Below are 25,038 nucleotides of genomic sequence, written 5' to 3'. Positions count from 1 at the left end.
TAACACTCTTACATCAATATCTAACTCAGCCAAGCCAACAGTGGATCCATCTCCTTCTCCTTCAATGTTGATCAGGGGTAGCTGATCATTTTGTCCCATTTCAATGCCCTCTCCGACATTCAACGCTTGGCTTAACCTCCCGTTCTGAGGCTCACTAGTACCTGGTGATGGAAGTGCTAGATTGTGGCTGTCGTTTACTGTATTCGCGGGCGCGAGGCTGCGATGACTGCCCCTATGTAACTCTTGTTCTTCGGTCGACCTCTGGATCTGGCTCGAGAAAACGAATGTTTAATATCGACAATTGTTTCACAAACATTGAGAGCAATATGTGACATTTTTAGAATTAAATGACGTTAGTAAATAAACAAAGTTTTGATTGTTTTCATACGTCTAACAGCAAATATCGACTGCAACTATCAATATTTGTCCTCGTGTGAGAATATGTATAGGACATACGTAAGTGTCACATGACATCTGTTCATGTTTCATCATTCACCAGTAACTGTTAACTGGCTTGAATGCCGATTCAATACAATAAATGCACAATTGATGTAAGTTTATCATAAGCCTCTTTGTTTAATTATATTAATTATATTATTTGTCATTTGTGTCTGATTCAAATATTGGCCAGCAACAAATTTTTACCTGATCAATGGCATTATCTGATGGACTTAATTTGTGATTGTTTCATTCACTGTACAGTCTTAGCTAAGTAATTATTCAGGACTTTTCATCAGTAGTAAGGATACTTACTCCAAGCGTGGCCTTGCCGCCCCCTCCTTTGCTCTTCATTGTGCTGCCTAGTCTGCGAGACTTCGCACTTTTAGAACTGACACCCTTTTTTCCCTGAAATAAAGAATATGAGTAACTATATGCTAACAACTCATCTCCCAGACAGATGGACGCACTGCAAGAACACGAATCACTTTCTATATGACAACTCATTATGTATGACATAGTTTCCGCTGGATAATCTATTATTGGAAGCTGTTTATCCCTGTTCCAGATAATTGTAGTTTTTTATTGGTATTAAGATATTTGAAAAATAGATAGCACAGAAGTCTTGGAGATGATAACAATGCATCACAAAATGCATATATTTAATTGGCATCAATCATATCGCTACAGGAATACATCAGCAATAGTAGATTGTCCTCATACATATTTGCTGAAATTAATCTGCTTTGGCACGTCAATTTAAATGACCTAAAACATGCATACGCCATAAAAGATTTGCCACCAAGACAGGTGGAAATGTTGGATTTGTTATGACACAAATTGACCTTCATATGCATGTACTAGATTATAATTATACCAACACAATGATCTCGAATGTAAGAAATGCAACAAAAGGGCTGCCCCTTTGTTAATTGAACAGTATCTCGACACACGAGCACATGTATGTCATAGAATATTGCACTTCCATTACGTTTTAACACACAGGTCCAAACATCCTTGGCAATGTCCCTTGATGCAAATTCGAAACGTTTTGTAAAGAAATTTGCATACCTCATTAAAACACCGTCCTTGTGCAAAATATAATTGAAGGAGATATAGGTGAGTAATGACTGCATACCAACAGACAAACAGCCAGACATATCGAACAACTGATGTACGGATGAACATAAACTAAACCATTAGTCCCCTTCGAACTTTGCCTACGGGGAATTAAGACTAAGGGTTTTTTCCGAGGCCTTTTTACAAATTTGTGACTCAAAGGAACTAGCTATGAACCAAATAATTCGTTACTTGTCTGAATGATTCCCTTTTATTCATTAAATATCTTTCTTAGGGTTCACCTGTAACTGCCATGACTGGCATGAGAAATGTTGTACTTTTCTAAAGATAAACAAGATATGGTTGAGAGTTGGATAGTTTTGATACAACTCTCTTTCTGTCAACCTTAACCTGTTTACATACATTTAGTGCCCATTGGTGAAGCAAGTTTTGTAATAAGAGGCAACCATTTTCCAATTGACGTCATTAGTGGACAATTTTTGGTGCTGTTGCCTTGGAATGATAGTTACCTCGGAGACATACATAGTCCATTGACTGGAAAGAGTCGACCTAAATCTGTGTATCTTACCTTTGCTACAAGCTTTCCTCTCATAACTTTGATTAAACCCTTCTGCTGCTCAAATACTTCATCACGCTTGGCCCTTTGTTGGGCTTGTAAGGTGCGCCTTAAATTAAAGCACAGACAATTAAATTATGTCATGAAGATAAACACCAGGTATTTCGACGTGAATTTTAGAGTATGACAAGAAATTACATTGTGCAAAGGGAAGAGGAGAACAAAAATTACATAGAATGCAACGACAGATGTCACAGCTAATGGAGATTTTTGAGATATAACCACACTGTTACAATACCACTTACTTTTCTTTGGTTGCCACAGCTGAGAGATGCATTCTGTTCCGTAAAGCCATAAAGAAATGTTCTTCCCTTGTACTCAGGAAATACTCTATCAAACTTTTCTGTGATTATCAATCAAAATCAAGCATGAGGCACATAAGTAATAAGCAGAGCATATGGCAACTACATACGTCTATTTAATTGTGATAATAGAAGGGCCTTGTAGGACAACAATGTGGGAGAACAGTTATATTCTTTAGCTCGTTGGTAGACAACTATCCATCACAATCGTGTAACAACTAAAATGTGTAAAATATATTTAGGTAAAAGACTTGTTTGAAAACGTTTAAGAGCCTTGTTTTTGCTTATTTGTTGCAGCTTGTTTAAATTTGCTTATTTGTTTCAGCGTCACGTGTCACTGCATAAAAACCCTATAATACTTACTGTATTAACATGGATTATTGCCTGTATTTTAGCTGAAGAGTGCATATACAGATGAATACAGTCAATAATCCACTTTTTGTACTCAGCAAGCCTGTATTCATGTGGATTCATGTGAATTCACGTGTATTATCACATGAACTGGCCCGAATTCCCACCTGTGTGACGTAGAACAGGACGGATAAGAAATCCGAATTACCCCTGTTGTACGTCATCAACCGGAACTTTTTTCTTTCATGGTACCGTTCATACATGCACTGATCAGCTGATGCAGCAGGCGTCGCGACATGAACAGATTTGTTGTGATCGATGCCGTGCTAGCTCGCACGTTATTTTTACAAAAAGGTGACCCGATAAATCCAGACATGGAAACATAGAAAGCATATTTGTCCAACGAAATTTCAAGTCGCTTTAACAATAGCTTTTCCCGAGAATCGAATGGAGATACCGACGATCGTTATTTTAATGGCTCAGTAACGTCTCGGCTCCAGTCGAGTCGTGTGGACGTCGTACCTGGCGCGGCGATCCCGGTTGGCGATAAAACCGAAACCTACACCTCAAACTGAATAAAAGAGTATAGTATAATCTTCGGGAAAGCGACATAGGAGGCACAAAACCTAAAGTCATTCGACTAACAACGATCAATTTCCTTAATCACACAAAAACTCCGTAAAGTCTCGCCCGGAATTAAACTTGCAGCGCGGCATAATGCTGTAGCGAAGACAAGCTGTCGAGCTGTGTGCAGCGCTGCGCTGTGGAATCCCATGTACTTCGAAAGTTGACTCAGACAACACTCAAACAGAGTTTCCGTCAACAAAATTAGGATGTATCCATGGACGAGATATGTGTCAATGCAAACATCAAAGTTCGTAAGACGAAAACATTGATGACCGAGATCGGGATTGACGAGTTTGACACCGCGCCGGCAGAGACCGGTGACGGCAACGTTGTGGGCACAGACATGCAATGAGTGTGTCATCGAACGGAATCTTTCGCTGCGAGTCAGCAGCGCTCGCAAAGGTCGTAAACTTGTGTGATATTTTGAAAGCCACGGCATCTCTGAGAATGGGAATTACTGTTTCGATCATGTCGTCTCCTTTACTTCATAAATATAATTGTAAATATTCTAAGTAACTCTGAATACTATGGTTATCCGTCGCTAGCAGGGTGAAAGCTATGTCCGCCGATGGCCAACTTGCCTTGACATCGGTACAGCGCGAGACAATGATTGACACGTTCATGTGACCGAATCCGTACGTCTGGTTGGTGGAGATACCCCGTAATGTAGCAAATTTCAGCTTGATGGGATTTATGAATGAAAGTATCTCCTGGGTGACGGGCCGCTTTACTCTTTAAATGAAAGTAATCCGCGTAAGTAAAACACAAATCGCGACGAAATTCATGCAATTTGTTACGATAATTTTGATCCATCTACGTCAAAAGAAAAATAAGAAGACTGTTCATGTGATAAATATATAATCCCATGGTATTTTTCTCTGTTTGACGTCATCGTATACGAGTGTTTTTCGCGGAGCCGTACAACTTCGAGCCGAACCCCATGGGATTATATATAATTATACTATAATACAGGCAACTCATTAATGTGAATTTATGTGAATTATTGGGTTTTCATGCAGTGTGTTTGTTTTGAATACTTTTTTCTTATTTGACGTACTATACTTTAGACAATTTGGTACCAATTCAGCTACACAAACATCGATTCTTAGCATCGTTAACTTACCACATACTCTTAAATAAATTAAACTGCCGAGATGTGCTCAAATGATCTGCAAAAATTTAAAAATTCGTCATCGTATTTTACGGGTATTAACACTCACCTGAACATTCTCATTGCCAGCAAACAGCATTGCTGATAGGAAAGCCAACACCTCCCGAGCAAGACTGTCACTGGTCCTTGCGAGTAGCGGCAGCACTTTCAACATAGCACCATGACTATTGAGTTCATCCTGAACATCACAGATGTTCTTCAGTTGTCTTCAACAACGATGATGATAAACATTTTAATTTATGAGAACAACGAAAAAAGTTAGGTAACGTCTTTCACAACAGCAGCACTCTTATGTACACAGCACTTTGATTTGAGCAAAATCCTACCTATAACTCTGGATGTGCCAACGCATCAAGGACTGAAGTGGTGAATTTAACAGTTTTCGAGTTTTGGTGAAGACCAACATACAGAAATACATATATGTACATTGAGATATATTGTGCCTCAATGACTATACATGGGAGAATGGTATATGAAAAATAAAATGACACACATGCAGATGTTGGAACCAGCGTATCACCATCTTATGTATAACACAAGGATGCAATGCAAAACTGAAAGGAAGCGTTCTGAACAGAGAATTTGCAGGTATGGACATGCAGACATTGAACATTTCATTAATATCTTGTTGTGTAACCATTACTGTACCATGGGGAATGTGATTATAAGACATTTTGATATCTAGATTGTAGCATTTGTAGGACAGCGCAAGTACCACTTTCAGTAAACAGTAATTGCATTTGTGAAATAGGTAGTATGAACATTTATATTTTTCTAGTTAAAGCAAAATCGATAGACCAAGCAGTCAGGCCTCTGTAGCAATCAGGGTAAAAAATATTTGCCTTAATAAACACAAAAATTTACAGCGACTTCATAATAATGCATCGTCCGCTCGCACGGCTCGTTAACCAGACAGGATTCTTCCACTAACCATGCCGTGCGGGATACCGCCCCACTATATTGCGTAAAGGGAGTTGGATGGAATTAGAAAATCAGGTGGACCAATCAGAGCATGCGTTACAAGTCCCGGGAAATCCAAGATGGTGCAGGCTAAGTGCAGAGCCTATCACCTCAGCAGTAATATACCACTCTCACCAGCTTATGGGTTATACTTCTCCATGCTTGCACGCAGTTCATATGGTGATTTTACAGAGAGACATTTAAATCAAGGTTACACCAGAGAAAGACTCTGCTCTACATTCGAACGCTTTTTGCAAGGTATCACGAGCTGGTAGATACGTATGATGTATCTCTTCATCACTGATGGTATCAGTGAAATTGGTCTTTAGTTGGTGACGAATACCTTTTTGACTTACGGATTGATATATGGCTGGTGCCAAATGTGGGGTAGGATATGCTTACTATTTTCGAAACACCTGACATCACTTCTTGGTCATTTTGCAAGAGGTCCATATATCTTTCTTTCACAAATTTGACTTTTTTGTGTGTACTTTGTTGGCTGTTTTATGCTGTCTTGTGTCTGTGTTTGTTACAATTGACCATGTATTAATGAACTGCTACCTATTATTATTAAATTCTGGATTGGTATAATTATGATTATAACATTATGGAAATTCGCGATAGACTTTTTAGACGACCGGGGTGTATATGACATTTACTTGACCGTCGTGAAAATTCAATGAGCATTGTTTAATTGATGGTTCTAGCGTGCCTTTAAAGCGAATGTCATAAACGTACATACTCGTCGTGTTCGATCTCTTGGTCATTCTCCCAATCTTTTGGTAATTTCCTTTCTTCATTGTGGATAAGTGCTCTCAGCAACTATCATTATTTAAAGAGAGAGAAATCAAAACGTGAGCTCATGTAAAGCTGCATCCTAACAATAACTCTCTCAAAATAATCTATGTAAAGTTGGGGGTTGGTCGATTTGCGTGCATTCGTTTTCCATGACTCAAGAATGTTTGACCCAAAATCTCTGAATTTGCATATGTATGTAATCCTGGAGTCTCTTTTCAATTCATTCTCATCGGGCTGCTAAGAAAACGATTTGTGTTAATACGGAAGAAGCAGAAATATATGCACATTGATGAGGCCATTGTAAGTAATTTTTGGTCCCATAAAATATTTTAGAAGATACACAGACAATTTGCAAAAATATCGCTAAAGAAAGATTTTTCAAGAGACGATGGTGTTCAAACCCTCAAAAAGCTACAGACTTACAGATGCAACACAAAGAATGTAACTTACATTGGCCTTTTTAGGCCACCAGAGAAATGTTTAATGTGTCCTTCTTCATCAATGGTTTAGTCGATTGAAAATTAATTAACGTGGAAATGTTCTTCCTTTGAAGTATTTTTGTTGATTTTCATTGATATTGGTACCTGAAACAGTTTTAGCTTGGTTGCCCAAAACCTTATGTTAGGCATCTCTCGTAATTTTCATAATCAAAGATGGCCACCTAAGGTCATCTCTTGAGTCTAACTTTTGACCAACACGTCCTTTAACGATGTAGATGATGTTATTTGTTAGTCAAAGGTTAAAATTCACAGGCTAAAGGTCAGGCAAAGGTTATATTTGACTTTGAGCTTGACTACAATCGGAAATAAAATCTTCAAGAACATTCATGATTCACTTTATTCCGATTTCCTTACGTAAAAACTGTTTTACATATCTCTAGAACTGAAACTCAAAATTCAATTGGTGTATAATAACATAGTAGGTGTATAATAACAATAAAACAAGAAGAAGGTAGTCTGTTAATGGATGAAGCGCCAGTTTTAGATCTTTTATTCTTTTGTTGGAGATGCGTGCATTCCATGCCATAGGGGCTAAGCCAGACCCATGAAGTGCTGTCTCCACTGACAAGTTTGGCGAGCAGACTGCCATTAAGATCGGGAAAGGAGCTCTCAAGGGCACGGTACTGTCTGCTGAGCTTGTTTGTGAGAGGATTGATGCCACCATTATCACTACAAACGTATCAGACTGGGTGGATCATATGTACTTTGCTTAAACACCAGGCCAAAATACTCAGAAACAGCACATAGAGGAGTTGAAGCACTGGTGTCACTTACGATAATGATAACAGGAAGTTCAAATTGAAATATACCCCGGTAATTGTGTTTAACTTAAAAGAATGATACCGGCATGAAAAAAGTGAAATTAGGTATCACTTTACCAGTTCTTCATATGATTTACAGGACATGTTACTCAGACATCGAGGTAAGAAAACTTTGGATGTTTAAAACAGCAAAATACATGTTTAAAAGCTATTGAATGTTATCTTGCCCCTACAAGTACATGGAGATACTTGGGTGAGCTATGCACATGTTCAAAGATATCATGAATTATACGGAAACATTCTGAGTTACATAGGCGGTTTTGTACATACCTGTAGACATTTAACATCCAGGACCTCCTGCGATAACCTTTCCCTTTCTGTACTTCGAGGATTATTCCCTGAAATTCTAAAATTAAAATCGTACGATTTACATGTCAAAAAAAATTCACGAAATTTACGGCTATATTCCCTTAAGGTAGTATGCGCCTCGAAAGTGAAAGACTTAAACTTTTGCACAAAATTTCCTTGAGGAATCTTTCAACCATTCTCTTTCAAAATCAAGAATAAAAATGGGGTTCATCGTGCAAATTTTTGTACAAGAGAAACTAATAATCCAAGATTTACCAATATTTAAGATTCAAAAAGGTCGCCATCCCTGTGTTAACTTTATGGAGAACAATAACATTTTCGTATTTCGAATAACTTAGCAGATAAAAAGTTTTCTTTCACCAACAACTTTCAAATGAACCCCTATAAGTCATATATCAGAAAATTGTAAAAAAGTTTGAGAGTCCGAATATCTGTCCTCCAGGCGCAATGTACCGTAAAGAGAGACATAACAGGGTGATCATGGTGTGAAAATTGTGGGTGCGACTATGAGTAAATCCACAGGGTAGGTGTTGTTAGAGGCTTAAATTCTTTACGAGGTACTTGGGTGACCTTCTTCATGTTTCCATTGGCATTTAATGAAAGCGTTTCATGTCGACGACAATATCAGGTTTTGTAGGCCACTGTGGTCAAGCATTAAAACAATATTTCTTTGGAAACAAATTGACTGCCACATTGTTGTTTGATATTATATCCTTCTCGTGCTTTCTACCGACTCTTTACATCAATATTATCGGGCCAGAAGCTGTTTTTATACAGTCTTACACGGTCATTGGTCTTCATGGACCGCTGGAAATTATAGAAACCTACATGAGAATTTTAAGTCGAAGTATCAAAACATAGTTTGACTCATGGACGCTGATAGTTCAGAATTCTGCTGTAGGTTTGCAGTTTACTGTGCCAGCGAGTTGTACTCATCGCACAAGCACAACGTTCCCTAGCATATATACATCATGTCGTTTCAAACTGATATTATTACATACAGAAGTTCCTCGACCAGTTTGCTGGCTGGACTGTATTTGGACAGGTTGGGATCTTGAGTCTTTTTCTTTGCAAAGGGCGTTAAAGTTGCACTGGGCTTATCCTGTATTATGAAGCATTTGACATGGTCTTGGAATTCTTCTCCAAGTGGAAGTTCTTCATCTCCTCCCATCTCAGTGTACTCTACAAAGATAAACATAAACACCCTTCAAAATAAATTAATCTGAAATACTTTTAGTTGGGTTTTATGCTAGAATTACACTCGGTGGTCGATAGTATCTTCATTTGTTGTTGCCCATAAGCGTAATAATCACACGAAGAAGGGCAAGGAAAACGTTCCATATTTTTTAATGTATTCCGACTCACCTCGGTCGTTGTCATGGTCCAATGTCAGCTGGGTACACACTTTGTTTTCCCCCTCATATGACGACTGGTAGTTGACGGCATACAGATTCAATCGATCGTTCAGATCTTCTTCAGCCTTGTAATATTCCTCATATTCCTGCAAACGTAAATATTTGAGCTACCATGAGTGCTCAAGGTATTGTTACCTTACGTTCATGCAATATTGTATTTGTACGAAATATCATCAAATACCATGATTTGAGAAGACGTGATGCAAATTTTAGAACCCAATTACCAGTAACGTCGTATAGATTTTCCACATTATTGAGAAGTAGGGAATGTTACGCTTTTCGGGACCTGCACATTTTTTATACCAATCATGGCGTATTCAATGAACCATCTGATAAAACACAAAATACTAATTCTTTGGTGCCTTTTGGAATTCCATCCGTCTATTCATACTGTCAATAAGGTATTTACACTGCTTAGACTTTCTTTTCCATGGCGGGACCGTGAATCAAAAGAATAATCGAAATACTTGCCTTCTGTGCATCACTTCTGACATCTTGAGATCTACCTCCATGCGCATATTTTTCCTTGAATTTTTCCATTTCCTGAAACATTGAAAAAATCATAACAAATTAGTGTAAGTCAATAACATAGCGCATTCCGAACATGTGATGTTCTTGCTAGAAAATGTACAAATTCTGCAATACTTTTACAATTGAAGCAAAGTTGATAAAGTTGACATGATTTCTAATTTTGGAATTGACGCGGCTAAACAATGGAGATATAGAATGGAGACAGCTTCAAAGCAAACAGACAAATAATACAGAAAGGTTGAAAGATCGATGATCTATAAGAATTAAGGTTGTAACAAACAATATCACCTACGACGAACATTTATACGAAAGAATAGGCACTATAACTGCAGCAAGTCATCGTGCATGACAAAGTCCCCCCCCCTGGATACACTCCTTTTTGAAGTCATTGATCTCTGTTGGTTGCCGTATTTAATGACAGGCAGGTAAATTGAAGATGGAGACTATAGCAATGTATATCTGGAGAACATAAGATGGGTGTAACTTACTATTTCAACAAACTGAGTAAACGGGGAATAAAGGATTTAAATGCCTCTAACTCTTAAATTCAATTTTTTTATAGTTTATGGTTTTACCTGTAACAGGTAATGTCATAGATATAAAAAATGTCATAAATGAATATTATACTTATGATATAAAAAAATGTGAAATACGCCTGTATTGCACTAGCATTTTGAGCAAATAAGGAAGTACCCCATCATGAGTTACGCCCTTTATAGGGCGTTACTCAGCATATAACTCACCATACTAGCCATATTTCCTCGATGCACACTTCGATTTTATGTTTTTGATAAAATATTAATGAATAGCATCCTTGTTTATAAGTAAAAGGGCCGTAACTCAAGTTACGTCTCTATGGCAACATGAGTTATATTGATTTTTTACTCAACATTTTCACAAAGATGCATTTAACATTCCTGAACAAAAATATATCAAAGACTCAATTTTGACCAAAACATGAGTTACGCTCCTCTTGCACTTGGCCATCGATATGAATTCAGCTGCATCACGCCATACGTTTATGCCATAGTCCATTAATCGTTTAGCAAGAAGCTGACACAAGTTTATGTCATTGTACACTATATAAAGTCCTTGTACCAAGATTGATCGAAATCGCTCCACTAAAACAATAACAGTCAAACTGCTCCAGAAGTGTAAACGCAAAGTAGAGTAGCCGCTAGCGGCCATATTGGATCACCTCGAGATATAAGTTGATGCACATGTAAACATCAGAATACACTGTCCTTGTACTCAGACTTATTGGAATCTGGCGAATGTATTTTCCAGTTAACGATCTATAAGTGGCCATAATTGTTGCAGGTATAAGTGCTCAGCATGATGTTGTTTTTCTGTTATGAACCCTTCGAGCGCCAAACTATATTTTTGTCTCCAATATAAAATACACAGGGCCATTTTTTCCCATATTTTTGCCACAATTTTGAGAAAAGAACTGTAGCAATGAAATGCGATGTCCATTTGGTCAAAAATTATTTAAAAAATACACAAATATTCATAACAATTGGTAAAACGTTGCAATAAAATTTTGGCGGGAAAAAATACAACGCTCAAAGAGTTAAAGACTAACCTCAACTGTTAGTGTAGACGCTGTTAACACTGCTGTTGTTGCCGATACCATCGTTGTCATTTGTGTGATGTTGGTAATCAAGCAATGGGCAGCCTCCACAAAGTCCTTCAATAAGGAAAAGCAAGGTCAGCTTCGTATATATTATGATGTCTTTTGATTCCACTTACCTTCTACACTAACATTCTGTTTACTACCTATTTTAAGAACATCTTATTTTGTTGTCAAATATGGTCAATTTTTTTACCAAATGATCAATATTTGGACTGTAGTCTTTATTTGATCCTGATCTTACACACGGAAAGGACAGTGATAATTGTTTTTTTCAGTTTGATCGTTATCTCTGGCATTTTATGACGGACCTGACGTTTGAAACAATTCACTCTGAAGATCCATTGTTATTATGATTGACAATGTGATTCCACAATATGTATGATATGCAACAATTAGTTGAACTGTCTGTCCTTCATATTACAGGAGTGCAACAATTACTATATGACATTATAGTACGCAAGCGTGTCAGTCAAGCTGGTGCGAGTATAGAAGATTTACGCGAAGAAAAGGCGTATTATCAGGAAATGTTTTAGAACATACATAATTAAATATGTAGCGGTCATTACAAAAGTAGTATACACTTTGTGAATATTGCTTTTAGAGTTGCCTTATTAGTGTATTTGGCTTGCGTTTCGCCAAATCAGTATTGTCGCTTTTGGTTATCCGCGTTCCTCCATGTGCATGGCCGTGTACGAATGCTACGTATCCTCAGCGTCAAAAATGCTCTGTCCAAAGTGCGGAATTCTGCTCGACGCATATTGTTCAATAGTGGATTGTATATTCTCCTTTTTCTAATGATAAAACTACAAGGAAATAACTTTTAACACCATAAATTCAAATAACCCCATGAGAAGCAAATCCTAAGAAGGTGGTAAAACACTCAATTTGTGTAAAATGCTCTACATGAAGCACTCGATTACTGCCTCAAGATATGTGGCGTAAACTGTGTGAACCCAGATGCAGTTGATGTTATTATTTTAATATCTTCAGAACTGTATTTAATACTTAAGTAGGGTACTTTTAAGTCAATTTTCTGATATGGAAGACCAACGGATAGCAAACGAAATCACTTTACCGGCATTCAATAAATTCAAAAAGCTCAAATATTTGTTTTTTAAATGTAATGTCATTCATGTCTTACCATCATAGCTTGTGCAAGTTTGCCAACTTTACCAAGCTCAGCTGGATAATTCTCCTTGTCTTTCCTAAAGAACTGAATGAAGAACACCTGCAAAATATATAATAATGTGTCAAAATAAATCAACTAAAATTGCAAATGTACAATGATGTTGATATTACTTCAATGAAGCTCATCTTCATTATGTAGATACCTACGTCTTCATGTCAAGTAACAAAGTCACTACTTGGCACCATTTCATGTCAGGAGAAATACTTCCTTTGAATAAACCATGGAATATTATTGGTAACATATAAATTTGGTGCCAAATGTGTCAAAAGCCATGTTACCTCCTCGTGTGTCTTTCAGGAAAATGTAGAAAATTCAATGGAAATCAAAACCTGTCATCTAGACAGGCACTTTTAAAATGTTGCCTGTCCCAGGAAATTAAAAATTGTTCATTCTGATCTGAGTTCCAATCATCCTAATTTTTCCGCCTCTGCGTCAGACAAATACAATTTTGTCAAGGGTTTATCATCCACTCCCTAGCAAGATCGAAGGTGTTTTTATCAACCAATTTTTCTGATTACTCTCAGATCTTGACTTCCCATATAATCCAAACTATACAGATATAATATTCAAGCTTTTAATCCCTTATCAACCAATGGCAACCACTTTGATGGATAATCTATGCAAAATGTCTCACTCTTTACCTTTAACATTGGAAATATGCTGTCAAACAAAAAATGTAGTGATCCATGGCATTGTCCATCTTCCGTAGGGTCGACCTTATCCGGTGGTTTCTTCAGTTGTTGTTTTACTTTTTCTGGGTTTCCTCCCATGTAGAGCATTATTTTGATAATGTTGTCGGTTTGGCTTTCCAGCAATGACCAGAAATACCTATGCAATTAATAATATATGCGTTTACCCTTTGTTGCAGATATATCAAGAACATGTAATTGTTTGACCTAAATACTTACACGTAACTACAATTTACATATTGGTTCCTACGGTGTGCATGGTGATTGTATAACACAATGGATATCTCTTCTAAAACGTCACCAAAGTCTGGTGCCATGCCAATGAATTAATCTGCGTTAACATCTTGCATAAAATTACTTTATGACCTTGTGTTTTTGCATGAACTCATATTTACCAAACCGTCTAACTTGTTTGATTAAAGGAGGAATATATATGAAATCATTACTGAAAATAAGCTGCTGATGAGCAGCGTTGAATAAGCTTTTTCTCTGATTGGCCCATTGTCACTATTAACAGCGACTTAGGGAGTCTATTTGTATTGTTTTAATTATATTGGTAAGATTCAGCTACCCGATTGGATAACGGCTTATTCAACGCTGCACATTAGCCCAAATTAAGCCTTGCATTTTGAACCTTACTGCTGAGGTAAGTCTTGCCATGAGTTTGTGGTCTTCCTGATATATTTCGTGTCTCAATTCTTATAAGTCAGCAAATTCACAATCAGATTGGCACTCACAAAATACGTCACCTAGTTATATAGCGAAGTCATCGCAGTCAACACCATTTGGTTAAGTCCCAACCTTTGAAAACACGTGGTTCAACAACTGAGCTATGTTGTTGCATTTTTCTGACCGCGGCCCCGTTGTCGGCTTTATGAAGCATTCGAACATACATACTTGCTATCGTACATCGCACATAAACTTAATCAAAGCAGTGATTATCTCCGTTAAATGGCTGGGTTTTAGATAACGTCGGAGACGACTCTGTCCACAAGTAATACCATCTCTCCAGGGTACAAATCCAGTAAATTCTCGATTTTGCCTTAATGTCTTGCTTTCAGAAATGCAAATGTTGAGGGCCAGGATTGCTAATTATGTGAGATTACAAAATAAAATGAACTGAAATATATATGTCGTTCACTGTTATCAGTGTTTTATATGTAAAATTACTTTATAATGATAGCAATTAACGGAAAAGACTAGTAGTTGCGTTAAAACTTGCTGCCAGAGATCTTATCTTTTTCTATATAGATACACATGTTTAATATGAAATGTATAAAAATGCACAAAAATTGCCAATGAAAGGTGTACTTCACACTTTAATACTTCGACTTTGCCCAAATGATTTAATTTTGCAACAATGATTCCGAGGACTTACTCATCATGGGAAAGTTCCTCAGCTCCACTTTCCATCATTCCACCAGCAGTATTCATGTAAACCCAGAGTAGAAACCTGGCAAACGGCTTCTTGACCTTGTCACTGATGTGGTTGTTATTCAGTACAGCCAGCAGCTCACCAATGGAGAAGATGGTCTGACAGATGGACTCGATGAATCTATTTTCTCCCTGGTCAAGGACAGGGACAATAACATACAATGATTACGTCGACAAAAATTGATACGTGTAGTTACCAAATTTATGTCACATAACATGTCTTGTTATATGAAATTATCAAATTAATTCTATTACCTTCATATTTATTGGTTAGTTATTACACATTGGTTTCAAGTATTCATCTCTTTGTGAACGGCTTGTTTGTCTTACCTCAGCACATGTTGCCAGAAGGTCCACCAATGAACACATGTATGTCAGATCTTTGTCACCCTCTGCAGACATCAATACTCCTTCCCTGAAAGAGTCAAACATGATTGTAGAAGCAAAATTTTAAAGTTCTGAAAGGTTTACGTACCGTTGCCACACAAAAAATCTGCGTTTTTCATCTCTTCTTGAGAAATACCTCAAAAAACGTACAAAGAGCCTTTTCTGCAACAATGCATTAAAGCCAACCACACACAAGTATCCAAATCACCAAGTGAAGATCAATTGTAGATGAACAATTTGCCTGTTTTGTCAGGATTGTAGAACTGACATTATTGTAGCATTAGTTCCGACTTTAAAGTGACTTTGCTGTCTGTTAAGTCCTTATAGACACAAAAACTATATATATATGCGTCATGATATTTTCTTTTAAATATGCTATTTGATGATATGATAGGCTTCCCGGAAGGATATGTCAACATATGAAAGTGATAAGCTATGCAAATACCTGGATTCAGGAGGTTGATCCAAGACGTAAGCTACTTCTGATCTGTACTGCATGAAAAATTTCATCACATACGATTGGTTTCTCTTGACTGGTAAGTTCAGTTCTTCAACCTAAAGAGGTATTGTGGTATTTAGGTGTAATCTGCCGATGTCGTATTATGATACTGTAAAAACACACTTATGTTGAGTGTTTGCATTAAATGAAGAATTCTAGTCGAGTTAAAGTTGAAAAGCAGCAATCATTCTGAATCCAAAAGAAAGTTGGCTTGTTAATAAAAGATCATGTGTTCACAAAGATATATTAGCAACATGAAAAATTTGTGGTTGGTGGAGAAAGTTCATAGATGTACACACATTCACAAACTATCGCTTTAGGTTAATAGGTATTTTTAAATTGGAACTCTACATTTTGGCAATTATTTCGTAAATAAGACAAGAGGGCTGTTGAAATATACCTTGACAATGGCATTGAGAAGTTCAAGAAACTCAGGAACTTCATTAAGATGCTGGGCCACAAGCTGCATGATCTTCTGGACGTTGTGAATTCGAATCTTTAAACAAGTCGTCTTGTTTCCAGTGAAAACCTGCCACAAATATACAGTCAAGCAATATGTTAACAAGAGAGCACTGCAGCTCTTAGAATGTTATTTAGCAATTTGAAACCTTCATTAACAGCCAACTGATAAAATTTCTGTTCATCATTGTAGATTTTACACTCTAATTTTAAAGAAAAGCCTCTAGCAAATGTTATAAACTTTGAAAATCTTTGACATCTTTTACTGTGAATTGCTTTGAAGCATTGGCATTAGACGAACTAGACATATTGTCTAAATCGAGGTGTTGCCAACACTGTCAGGTGCAATTAAAAGCTAAGCGGTAACATGAGTCGATCATAAAAAATCAACTCTGCAAAAGTTGAAACATTGTTTAGCAGGAGATCAGACTTAGTCTAAACAAAACCACCACATATGTCTAAGCACTGTCCAAGTCTTATCACTTGCTTTCAGGTGTAGTTGTTTTGACTACATCTGACCTGCTGCAAGACAATGTTTCAACTTTGGCAGAGTTGATTTCTCTGTGATCGACTGGAATTACTGCTCAGCTGATAATTACACCTGACAGTATTGGCAACACCTCAATTTAGACTATGTGTCTAGTTCGTCTAATGCCAATGCTCCAAAGCAATTCACAGTAACACATCAGGATTTCTTAAGACACCGACAACGTATCTTTTTAATTAAAAACACACAAGCTAAGATATAAGCAAAAACAGTCATACAGAACAATTCAAAATAATGGCACTATATAGGTGCAGGTATGCAAACATTTCAAAATTGTGTTGCATTAAATTGGATCATACTGACATAAGTATGTTGTACAGGTAAAACTCACGAAAACGTAAAGTTGTTACCAGCCAACAGTAAGGTCAAACAATTCGGATCCACCTTTATAGGTTGTTCTGGCTATTTAAAAATTTCCTCTACACCGAACTTGGCAAGGAAATCAGACAAAATGGACTCACAACATAAATCACAGTATGTACTGGTGTACAGTATCTACGAACGCTGTTGACCAACTATTGTGCTGGAGTAGCAGGTAGTGCTAATAATGTATCTTTCCTTACCTCTGTCAGTGCACGGGCCATTTCAGCTTCAGCACCTTTGATATTGAGTAATACATCCACTCGATCGTACAGCCTTCTTTGAACAACATCATTCCCCCTAAATTGGCACAAAATGGGAATGATGCGTTTCTCTGAGACATCAAATTCATCATTTTATAATTAAACTTTGTGTTGCGGTATATGTGCTATAGTATACACGATTGTCTGCAATAGTGTATTATAACCTCAAGGTTTGTCACAGTTAAAGACTTCAAGTTTCTTGACTGTTTGTCGAAATAAAGTTGTGTCAAGCTTGTCATAGTATTTGTATGATAATATGTATTGATATGAAATAGGAGTCCAGAGTACCTTGCCATTACTCTCAAAAGTTCAAAGCACTTCTTGAAGATATTTTGGAGACCTTTGTATTGTTCCTATGAAAGTGGAAACACAAAAAGTGATAACATAAAGTATACAGTAATTATATTGTCCAGAATTGGTCATTTTGTAAATAAACTAAAATCTACATCGCTGTTACTTTGTCAATTTAAGACACTACAGCTTAAATACGCAAGGTGAAAATTGGCAAACAGACGAGATTATATCGGCATCCTGCTATTTGATACCCTGAATTGTGGTAAACATAACATGTACGGTGTGGACCACTGTCTACATTTGCTGACAACCAAGCGATGTAATGTACTGGTAACAACGTTTATTTTACCCCAAATGTATATCATTTTGTGAATCACAAAACATTTCTGGTGTTCATTGTTTCATCCTTTCATTAATACAATAAAACCAAGTAAATTAATATGACAATTAACATAAACCAATCTATTACAATGTAACATCTGCACTTTATTGAAAATAAATTAATTTTTAATGGCGCCATTTTCGTCTCTTTCTTGATATGAATTTATGATAAAGATGACAAAAAGGCATTTTGTTTCATTTACGTATTGCTAATACTAATACTGCAACTTCATTTGACAAAATACAGAATAAGCCACAGAAATTTGTGATTTGGATTTTCCTTTAAGTTAGCAAGCATAGAATGACTAACATATCTTCTAAAAACTGGGACATAAATGTATCGTCGCTAAATGTAGCTGACATCGACATGGATTTTATTTTAAGTAATAACTGTATACCAATGTCTATTTGTAAAAATAACTTCAACTAGCTTTGGTGCACACATTAGTGTTTATCGAAAACAAGAACACATACATAGTAAATGAAAACAAAACAAAAAACAAAAACTGTGAACACCAATTTACTGTTATAAGCTTTGGAGAAAACATATGCAATGTATTCCATTTTCATAAATTCTAAATGGATCAGCTATCCTTATTAATAGTTGCACATATTTAAAATACCCTTTCCCTTTTTAGAATATAGAGCTCTAAGACCAACACCGCAGATAGCAGTCGATGACTGTATGCAGACGGAAATGATAATTCATATCAATAAATTATATCTCCCAAAAGGGTTGACAAGCGATATATTCTTTCATGCAGGAAGTTGGCGAGCAATATCAATAGAACATTTGACCATGTGAGTATCTTCGTTTTATATAAGTGACAGGATCTTATTGCAATGTACTGTATATAATGTTCAAGCAACGTTTTTGCTGCTTTCAATCTTCAGCAGAAAGTAGATGAAACAAATCGTACACGTTTTATGCAACATATTAATTATATACCATATGTCAGAATACAAAACCTATCATTTATTGTTCAAACAAGGGTTTCTTATGTTTCATATGACTCACTTTACCATTAAAATCTATAGTATATTGCATACTTCATCACGTTCCCAGTGAACCTCCTTGGTTATATCCGACACCAACATACAATAAACATACCAATAATACTATTACTATAGGTGTTTGCTGATAAAGGCTAGTTTACTATTCTAAGGAATGTTCTTTAGCAGCGGTTTTGCAATATCTTATATAAAATATAAAATGCCTATTAAATAGTCAATACCTTTTAAATTAAATGCGTCTATGCAAGTAGAATCTTATGCGGGTTGTTTCCATTACATTATTTGCATTCATGACATTGTGTACCCCATGACCTAATTTTTTCCGCCAATAACTCGAGAAAGTTCTTTCCGTAGCAAAGACACTTTACGTACTGGCATGTGACTGGCACAAACATTTCGTTCAATTCCCAGATCGACATAGAGTTTCTTGAGTCAGAGAGCACATTGTCATGATGTTTAACATGCGCACTACTGAAGGCCGAACTCTTAGTTTAACTTTTTACCCAGTTTCCCATTGAATAAGTCAAACCACACCATTATGAACAATTTAAGGCTGTAATTAAGTGTGCTAGGGAAAGGGTTTGTGTCGGCACACTCTACGTGTCAAAGACTTGTTACCGTGACTCGCAGCGTAAAAGTATGCAAACCCAAGGTTGTTTTAATTTGGATGATTTTTGTTTGTCTGTGGACAAAGACGTGAAAAAGCTTTTATGAATCTGATAAGTGTTAAAAGTGATAAAGTATATTAAAGATTCTTTAGGAATTTCAAACTGAATTAAGCAACCAGGTAACCATGTATGACTATTAAAGATGACATATTGTTTCTACAATACAGAAAATGTTTTCCAAAGAATTATTATTCATTTTAGACTTTAATTTTCCCTTGAATGTAGCCATCGCCTCGAACATTATTGTTCAACTAAAACCCAAAGATTTTTTTTCTTCTCAACACAAGCTTACATAACCGAATTTCAGATGTATTGGAGGAATGTGATGAATCGTAGAATAATCAGACGTAACAATGGATTTTGTGTTCTTTCCATTGAATAATAGTCATGAATCTCAGCAATAGTTAGTATAAACACTATCAGGTTCTGCATTCCCTTGACAGAAACAGACTGATAACATTTGTGTACATTACCAGTAGTTGATTTGGTTACTATTTCGACCCTTTAGAACTGAAGGTTGGTTCAGCTATATTGTTTTTAAGGATGTGGTTGGATGCATGCATCGGAAACTGGGATTGGTTTCATTGTCTATCGGAGCAATAAAGGCTTTAATAAGAATATACGTTTACACTCTACGTGATGAGATGCATATTTTCAGTGGAAATACCCTTCTCAAGGCCAAATACAACTTTGAAACACTTATTTTTGAAGTTTAAATCACCAGCTATACAGACGAGAGAGCAACATGAAATGGCAAACTAGACAGTAATCGTCATTCGGGGCACCATGAATGTTGTTTAATCAAACTTCACAAAAAGAAGAATTCATTCAATATTTATCTGCAAATGTTGACAAAAATCGATTTAAGTCAGGTAGACTAAAACACATGTATTTATGAATATTGTATTTGTGTGGTTCGTTTAACAAGAAGGAAACATTACTGCTTGAAGTTCCTTGCAGAAAGGAATTTGTAAACATGCATCTCATAAAGAAAGCTGTGCATTTTGATTTTGAAAGTAGAGGGCGAAGTTCCACTTTACTTTTTAGGCAACTTACATTGACTTCTGACAGAGTATGTCCTTGGCCAGACTGGACAAAACAGCAAAAACGTTGGGGATGAGATATTGAAAATTGAAGGCGCAAGGACAGAGGGTAGAGTGATTTTCATATAACAGTATTTCACAGCAGACATAGAAATAGATAAGAACCATTCTTAAAAGTAAGGTTATTAAAGCTATACAGAACAAAATGGCAACGGCTGGAAAGTTGTCATTTAAATATAATTTTGTTTTGCGTGTACATGATTGTTAACAAATGAACATGAAATAATGACAACATGAATTTGCAACTGCATGAGGGCAACAATATTACAATATTATATATATGTATATATAAATATATATATATAATATATATAACAATATTACAATATTATATATATATATATATATATATATATATATATATATATATATATATATATATATATATATAAATTACCTCAAGTACAAAGTTACTATATCTGATACTTAAGTTTTATGCATCTAGCAATCGTTAGACTGCTTTTACCCTTAGGATGTTGGCCTTTTATGGGGTCGGGATATCATTGTACTACAGTGCTAGGCGGTGTTGAAATTAGATAGATAATATATATATATATATATATATATATATATATATATATAATATATATATATATATATATATATATATATGTGTGTGTGTGTATATATGTATATATGTATATATGTATATATATAATCTGTCTGATGATTGCAGGATGCATGAAACTTAGGTAACAGATACCATTACTTTGTACTTGAAATAATTTAGTGTTATTATTTATAACGCAACGCTCTGCTGTTGTAGCCATGCTGACTTCTGCACAATGGAAAGCTGACTCACATGTTACTTGTTCACCCTAAAATAGAGATTCCCAATCACTATAAAAGCAATGGATTTGGTGTAAGCTGTAATGGGGAAAGATTGAGATGAATATTTGTATGTTTCTCCATTTTATGTACATTCAAAGACAATGAAAGTGACTCAAACTATGAGGAAATACAGAATACCAAACGTTTACCATGAGCTGGACATCAATTTCTTGTGAGAGAATGTCAAAGATATCTGCCAGAATGCCAAAGTTGTAAAGTATAGTCTGGTTCATGGGATGGCGCTCTTCTGGTTCATTCTCCAAAGAACAGAACCTGTACCAAATAGCGAGTAAATTAAAATAAGCTATGATGCAGAGCATGTTGAACCTGTACTAAACAGTGACTAGAATTAAAAATTAAGTCAGCATGTAGTAATTTCAAGTTTTCGTGACTTTGAGAAATTGTAAATTCTCCCTCCTATACTCTTTACGTTTACGCATATTTGAATGTCCTACGCACGAATTAATGCAATAAAAATATATTTCACCAAATTTTACTTTGTGGAATGTCAGTCTCCTGTCTTTAATGACATGAAATTACCAATCTCACTTCGAAATTACCGATAAACGGTAAGTGTCCGTAACTCTGATATTTTAAAACTGAATGTGAAAGTAAAGAGTATCTATGGGCAATGAATATATGTTGTTTAATCAAAGCAAAAGCACCTTCTAGGATAATTTTGACTCCAAGTTCAGCGACGACAGAGCAATGAGTTCATTCAGTCTAGAAACAATGAACTGTAATCCGTTAACACGTCGTACATACGTCATATCCATGAAATCCATAAAACATGCATTTTGAAATTATGGCCTTACCCTATCATCATGTCAAGTATTTCTCCCATTGTTTCGCACTGTGTATCGCTCATCTTTGTTTCAGAAAGTCGCCTCATGATGGGGAGTTTGCTTTCACAATCTTCAAAAACCGTGACAGATTTTTCTGTTAGCAGCACCTTTTAAGATTATTTGGAAGAAGAAATGGTCAAAAGTACTGTTTTGAAAGATATTAAATATATGATTAAAGAGATTTACAGACCCACGGCCACCTGGGTATACCCTTTGTGTCAATATTCTCAAAGCCACATACAAATTCAAAAACAAATTGATCAGAACATGTCTGCAAAACGTTTCCTGAATGTTATCCATAGAGGAGCGTCTCCACTGTATATGGTTCATCATATTTCACATTTGACAATAACTGGTTTCCAAGGAGTATTGCACCACAGTGAACTAGTACATGTAATATAGAACTAAGGTATGAACTCACGGTTTGCAAATACTAATACTATCAAATGACTTTCCAGAAATGCGTTACAATTTAACCGAGGAGAGAATGGCAATCCAGTCACTATAAGCTACATTATTGATACCTGCATGCTTTCTGTTAGTAAGGTAACTGTTTAAATTATCTATGGTTTGGAAATACATTAGTACATGTAATATGACACTAATTCTTGTCCGGAAATGTAAACTTGTATGTCATCAGTGTTGTTTATTATTATGAATAATCTTTACTTAAACTCGATAACTCCACAGATGAAACATCTCTTTTCATTGAGGCCGAAAAGATAAAAGAAAATTATATAACAGCAAAAAAACTTGAAAAAAACACAGAAGTACAAATAACAAAAAATTAAAACTACGAAGAAGCATCAGACAAGGAAAAAGAATACAGAAAGTTTTTACAAGATTTCTTAAAACTAGTCAGTGTCTACGAGTCCCTGATGGCTTTGTGGAGATTGTTGTATTCATCCACATCCGCAACAGACAAGGTGTTTTGATAAAGAATTGTACGTGCTTTAGGAACTTTAATGAGGTTTTTATTGGAAGAATGCAGTGATCTGGAAGGGATATAATTATTGAACATACTGGTTATATAGTTAAGGGTTAGATTGTGAGTTGCCCTGTAAATTTGGGCTATAGGTTGAAACGGAGTTTCAAGTTAATTGGCAGCCAATGAAGCTGAGCATCGATCTGATAAGAGGAAAGAGGCAGAACAGTGTCAAGAATAAGTCATTGCACGTCGCTGTAGACGCCCCGAGGCATAGATATTGTTATCTTGTCTCTTCTGAGAAGTTGTGATGATCATTGATTTTGTCTTACTTGGATTGATACAAAGTTTGTTAGTAAGACACCGATTTTCAATTATTTTTAGATCAGAATTCAGGTTAGTAGATATGGAGTTTAATGACTTGTTTGAAACATGAAGTGTAGTGTCGTCTGCAAAGGAAGTACAGGATGAATTTTCAAGGTGAAAGGGGAAAATCGTTAACATAAATAATAAAGGGCTATGGCCCCATATGGAACCTTGCGGCAAATAGACACTGGCATAAATTACATATAAGTTTGTAAGTTTAAACTGCTGTTTACGTCTGAATAAGTACGATTTTAAAAATGACAGGGTGAGATAAGAAAACCAATAGATGTTTACTTATGACAACAAGATTGTGTGATCAATAAGATCAAACGCTTTGCTCAGGTAAAGTATTCATTGAATGTATTTCAGATGTGTTTAGGATCGGTGAGTATGATTTTACCTGATCTAAGTTTGATGAGTGTACTTGACGATTTTGATGGAGCAAGTTCCAGTACTTAGATATATTTGTGTCACCAGATGATAGGAGGTCGTTGTAATACTGTGATTTGGTTATAAAAATAAGGTTTTTGAAACTATTTCTTAAGTGTCCATAGTCGGAGAAGCAGGATGTCCTTTTTGCTGTGTCACGTAGTTTGATTAATTTTGATATCTCTTCGTTCAACCACTCAGGGAAACGCAGTTGACGCACTCGTTTCTGTTTCATAGGTGTTACATTCATATAGACTTACATTACACACAGCTGGCACAGAAATACCAGTACATACCTGAGCTTGTACTGCTCGGGTGAAGAGATTAAAGTAGGTAGAATAGCGACGATTTAGAAGATGCATTGACTCCTGTACCATCTTGTCATACTTGTAATTTGACAAATCCTGTGACAGAATGAAAAATACGTTATCTCAAATGTTCAAACAAACTTTGCGTAGGTAAACACCAATACTTTTATGGTGATAACTACTCATTAATTACTATTGTACATGTACATAGCACAAAGTGTCCGATCCGGTTGAATTAAATACAAACGCGAAGTTGTTGACGGCATAATACTGACATATTTTAGAACATTCACGATACAAAACTTTAAGTTACCTTGAATATACATGTATATGTATCTAATAAAGTACCTTGATATGTTCTTTCATTTCAATCTTTAAAGAGGCACTCCCACGTGGTAACATTTTTAAAACACATGTTATGCCAACGATCGATATTTGACGTGGCGACTGCGCGCGGATCGCGAGATATCGATAAAATCATGTCATTTCCCG

At 36.0% G+C, this 25,038-nt stretch overlaps 1 protein-coding gene across 1 annotated transcript in view; it reads right to left on the bottom strand.

Moving 5' to 3' along the window:
* LOC139118691 (inositol 1,4,5-trisphosphate-gated calcium channel ITPR3-like) overlaps positions 1-25,038 on the bottom strand; it is an 80,515-nt gene that overhangs the window by 19,956 nt on the left and 35,521 nt on the right. The window contains exons 31-53 of the mRNA XM_070682109.1: positions 24,535-24,642; positions 22,489-22,625; positions 21,823-21,946; positions 20,796-20,828; positions 17,671-17,735; positions 17,323-17,419; positions 16,154-16,282; positions 15,700-15,809; positions 15,198-15,282; positions 14,812-14,999; positions 13,386-13,572; positions 12,697-12,783; positions 11,505-11,609; positions 9,860-9,931; positions 9,339-9,474; positions 8,975-9,155; positions 7,935-8,010; positions 6,288-6,367; positions 4,635-4,791; positions 2,380-2,477; positions 2,087-2,183; positions 754-846; positions 13-267 (exon numbers count right to left, since the gene is read on the bottom strand). Coding sequence (XP_070538210.1) covers positions 13-267; positions 754-846; positions 2,087-2,183; positions 2,380-2,477; positions 4,635-4,791; positions 6,288-6,367; positions 7,935-8,010; positions 8,975-9,155; positions 9,339-9,474; positions 9,860-9,931; positions 11,505-11,609; positions 12,697-12,783; positions 13,386-13,572; positions 14,812-14,999; positions 15,198-15,282; positions 15,700-15,809; positions 16,154-16,282; positions 17,323-17,419; positions 17,671-17,735; positions 20,796-20,828; positions 21,823-21,946; positions 22,489-22,625; positions 24,535-24,642 — 2,700 coding nt within the window. The remainder of the gene's footprint in view (positions 1-12; positions 268-753; positions 847-2,086; positions 2,184-2,379; positions 2,478-4,634; positions 4,792-6,287; positions 6,368-7,934; positions 8,011-8,974; positions 9,156-9,338; positions 9,475-9,859; positions 9,932-11,504; positions 11,610-12,696; positions 12,784-13,385; positions 13,573-14,811; positions 15,000-15,197; positions 15,283-15,699; positions 15,810-16,153; positions 16,283-17,322; positions 17,420-17,670; positions 17,736-20,795; positions 20,829-21,822; positions 21,947-22,488; positions 22,626-24,534; positions 24,643-25,038) is intronic.

The sequence above is a fragment of the Ptychodera flava genome, chromosome 19, assembly GCF_041260155.1.
Source record: "Ptychodera flava strain L36383 chromosome 19, AS_Pfla_20210202, whole genome shotgun sequence".
In the NCBI taxonomy this organism is placed as follows: Eukaryota; Metazoa; Hemichordata; class Enteropneusta; family Ptychoderidae; genus Ptychodera; species Ptychodera flava.
This window is presented reverse-complemented; position numbering and strand designations above follow the sequence as displayed.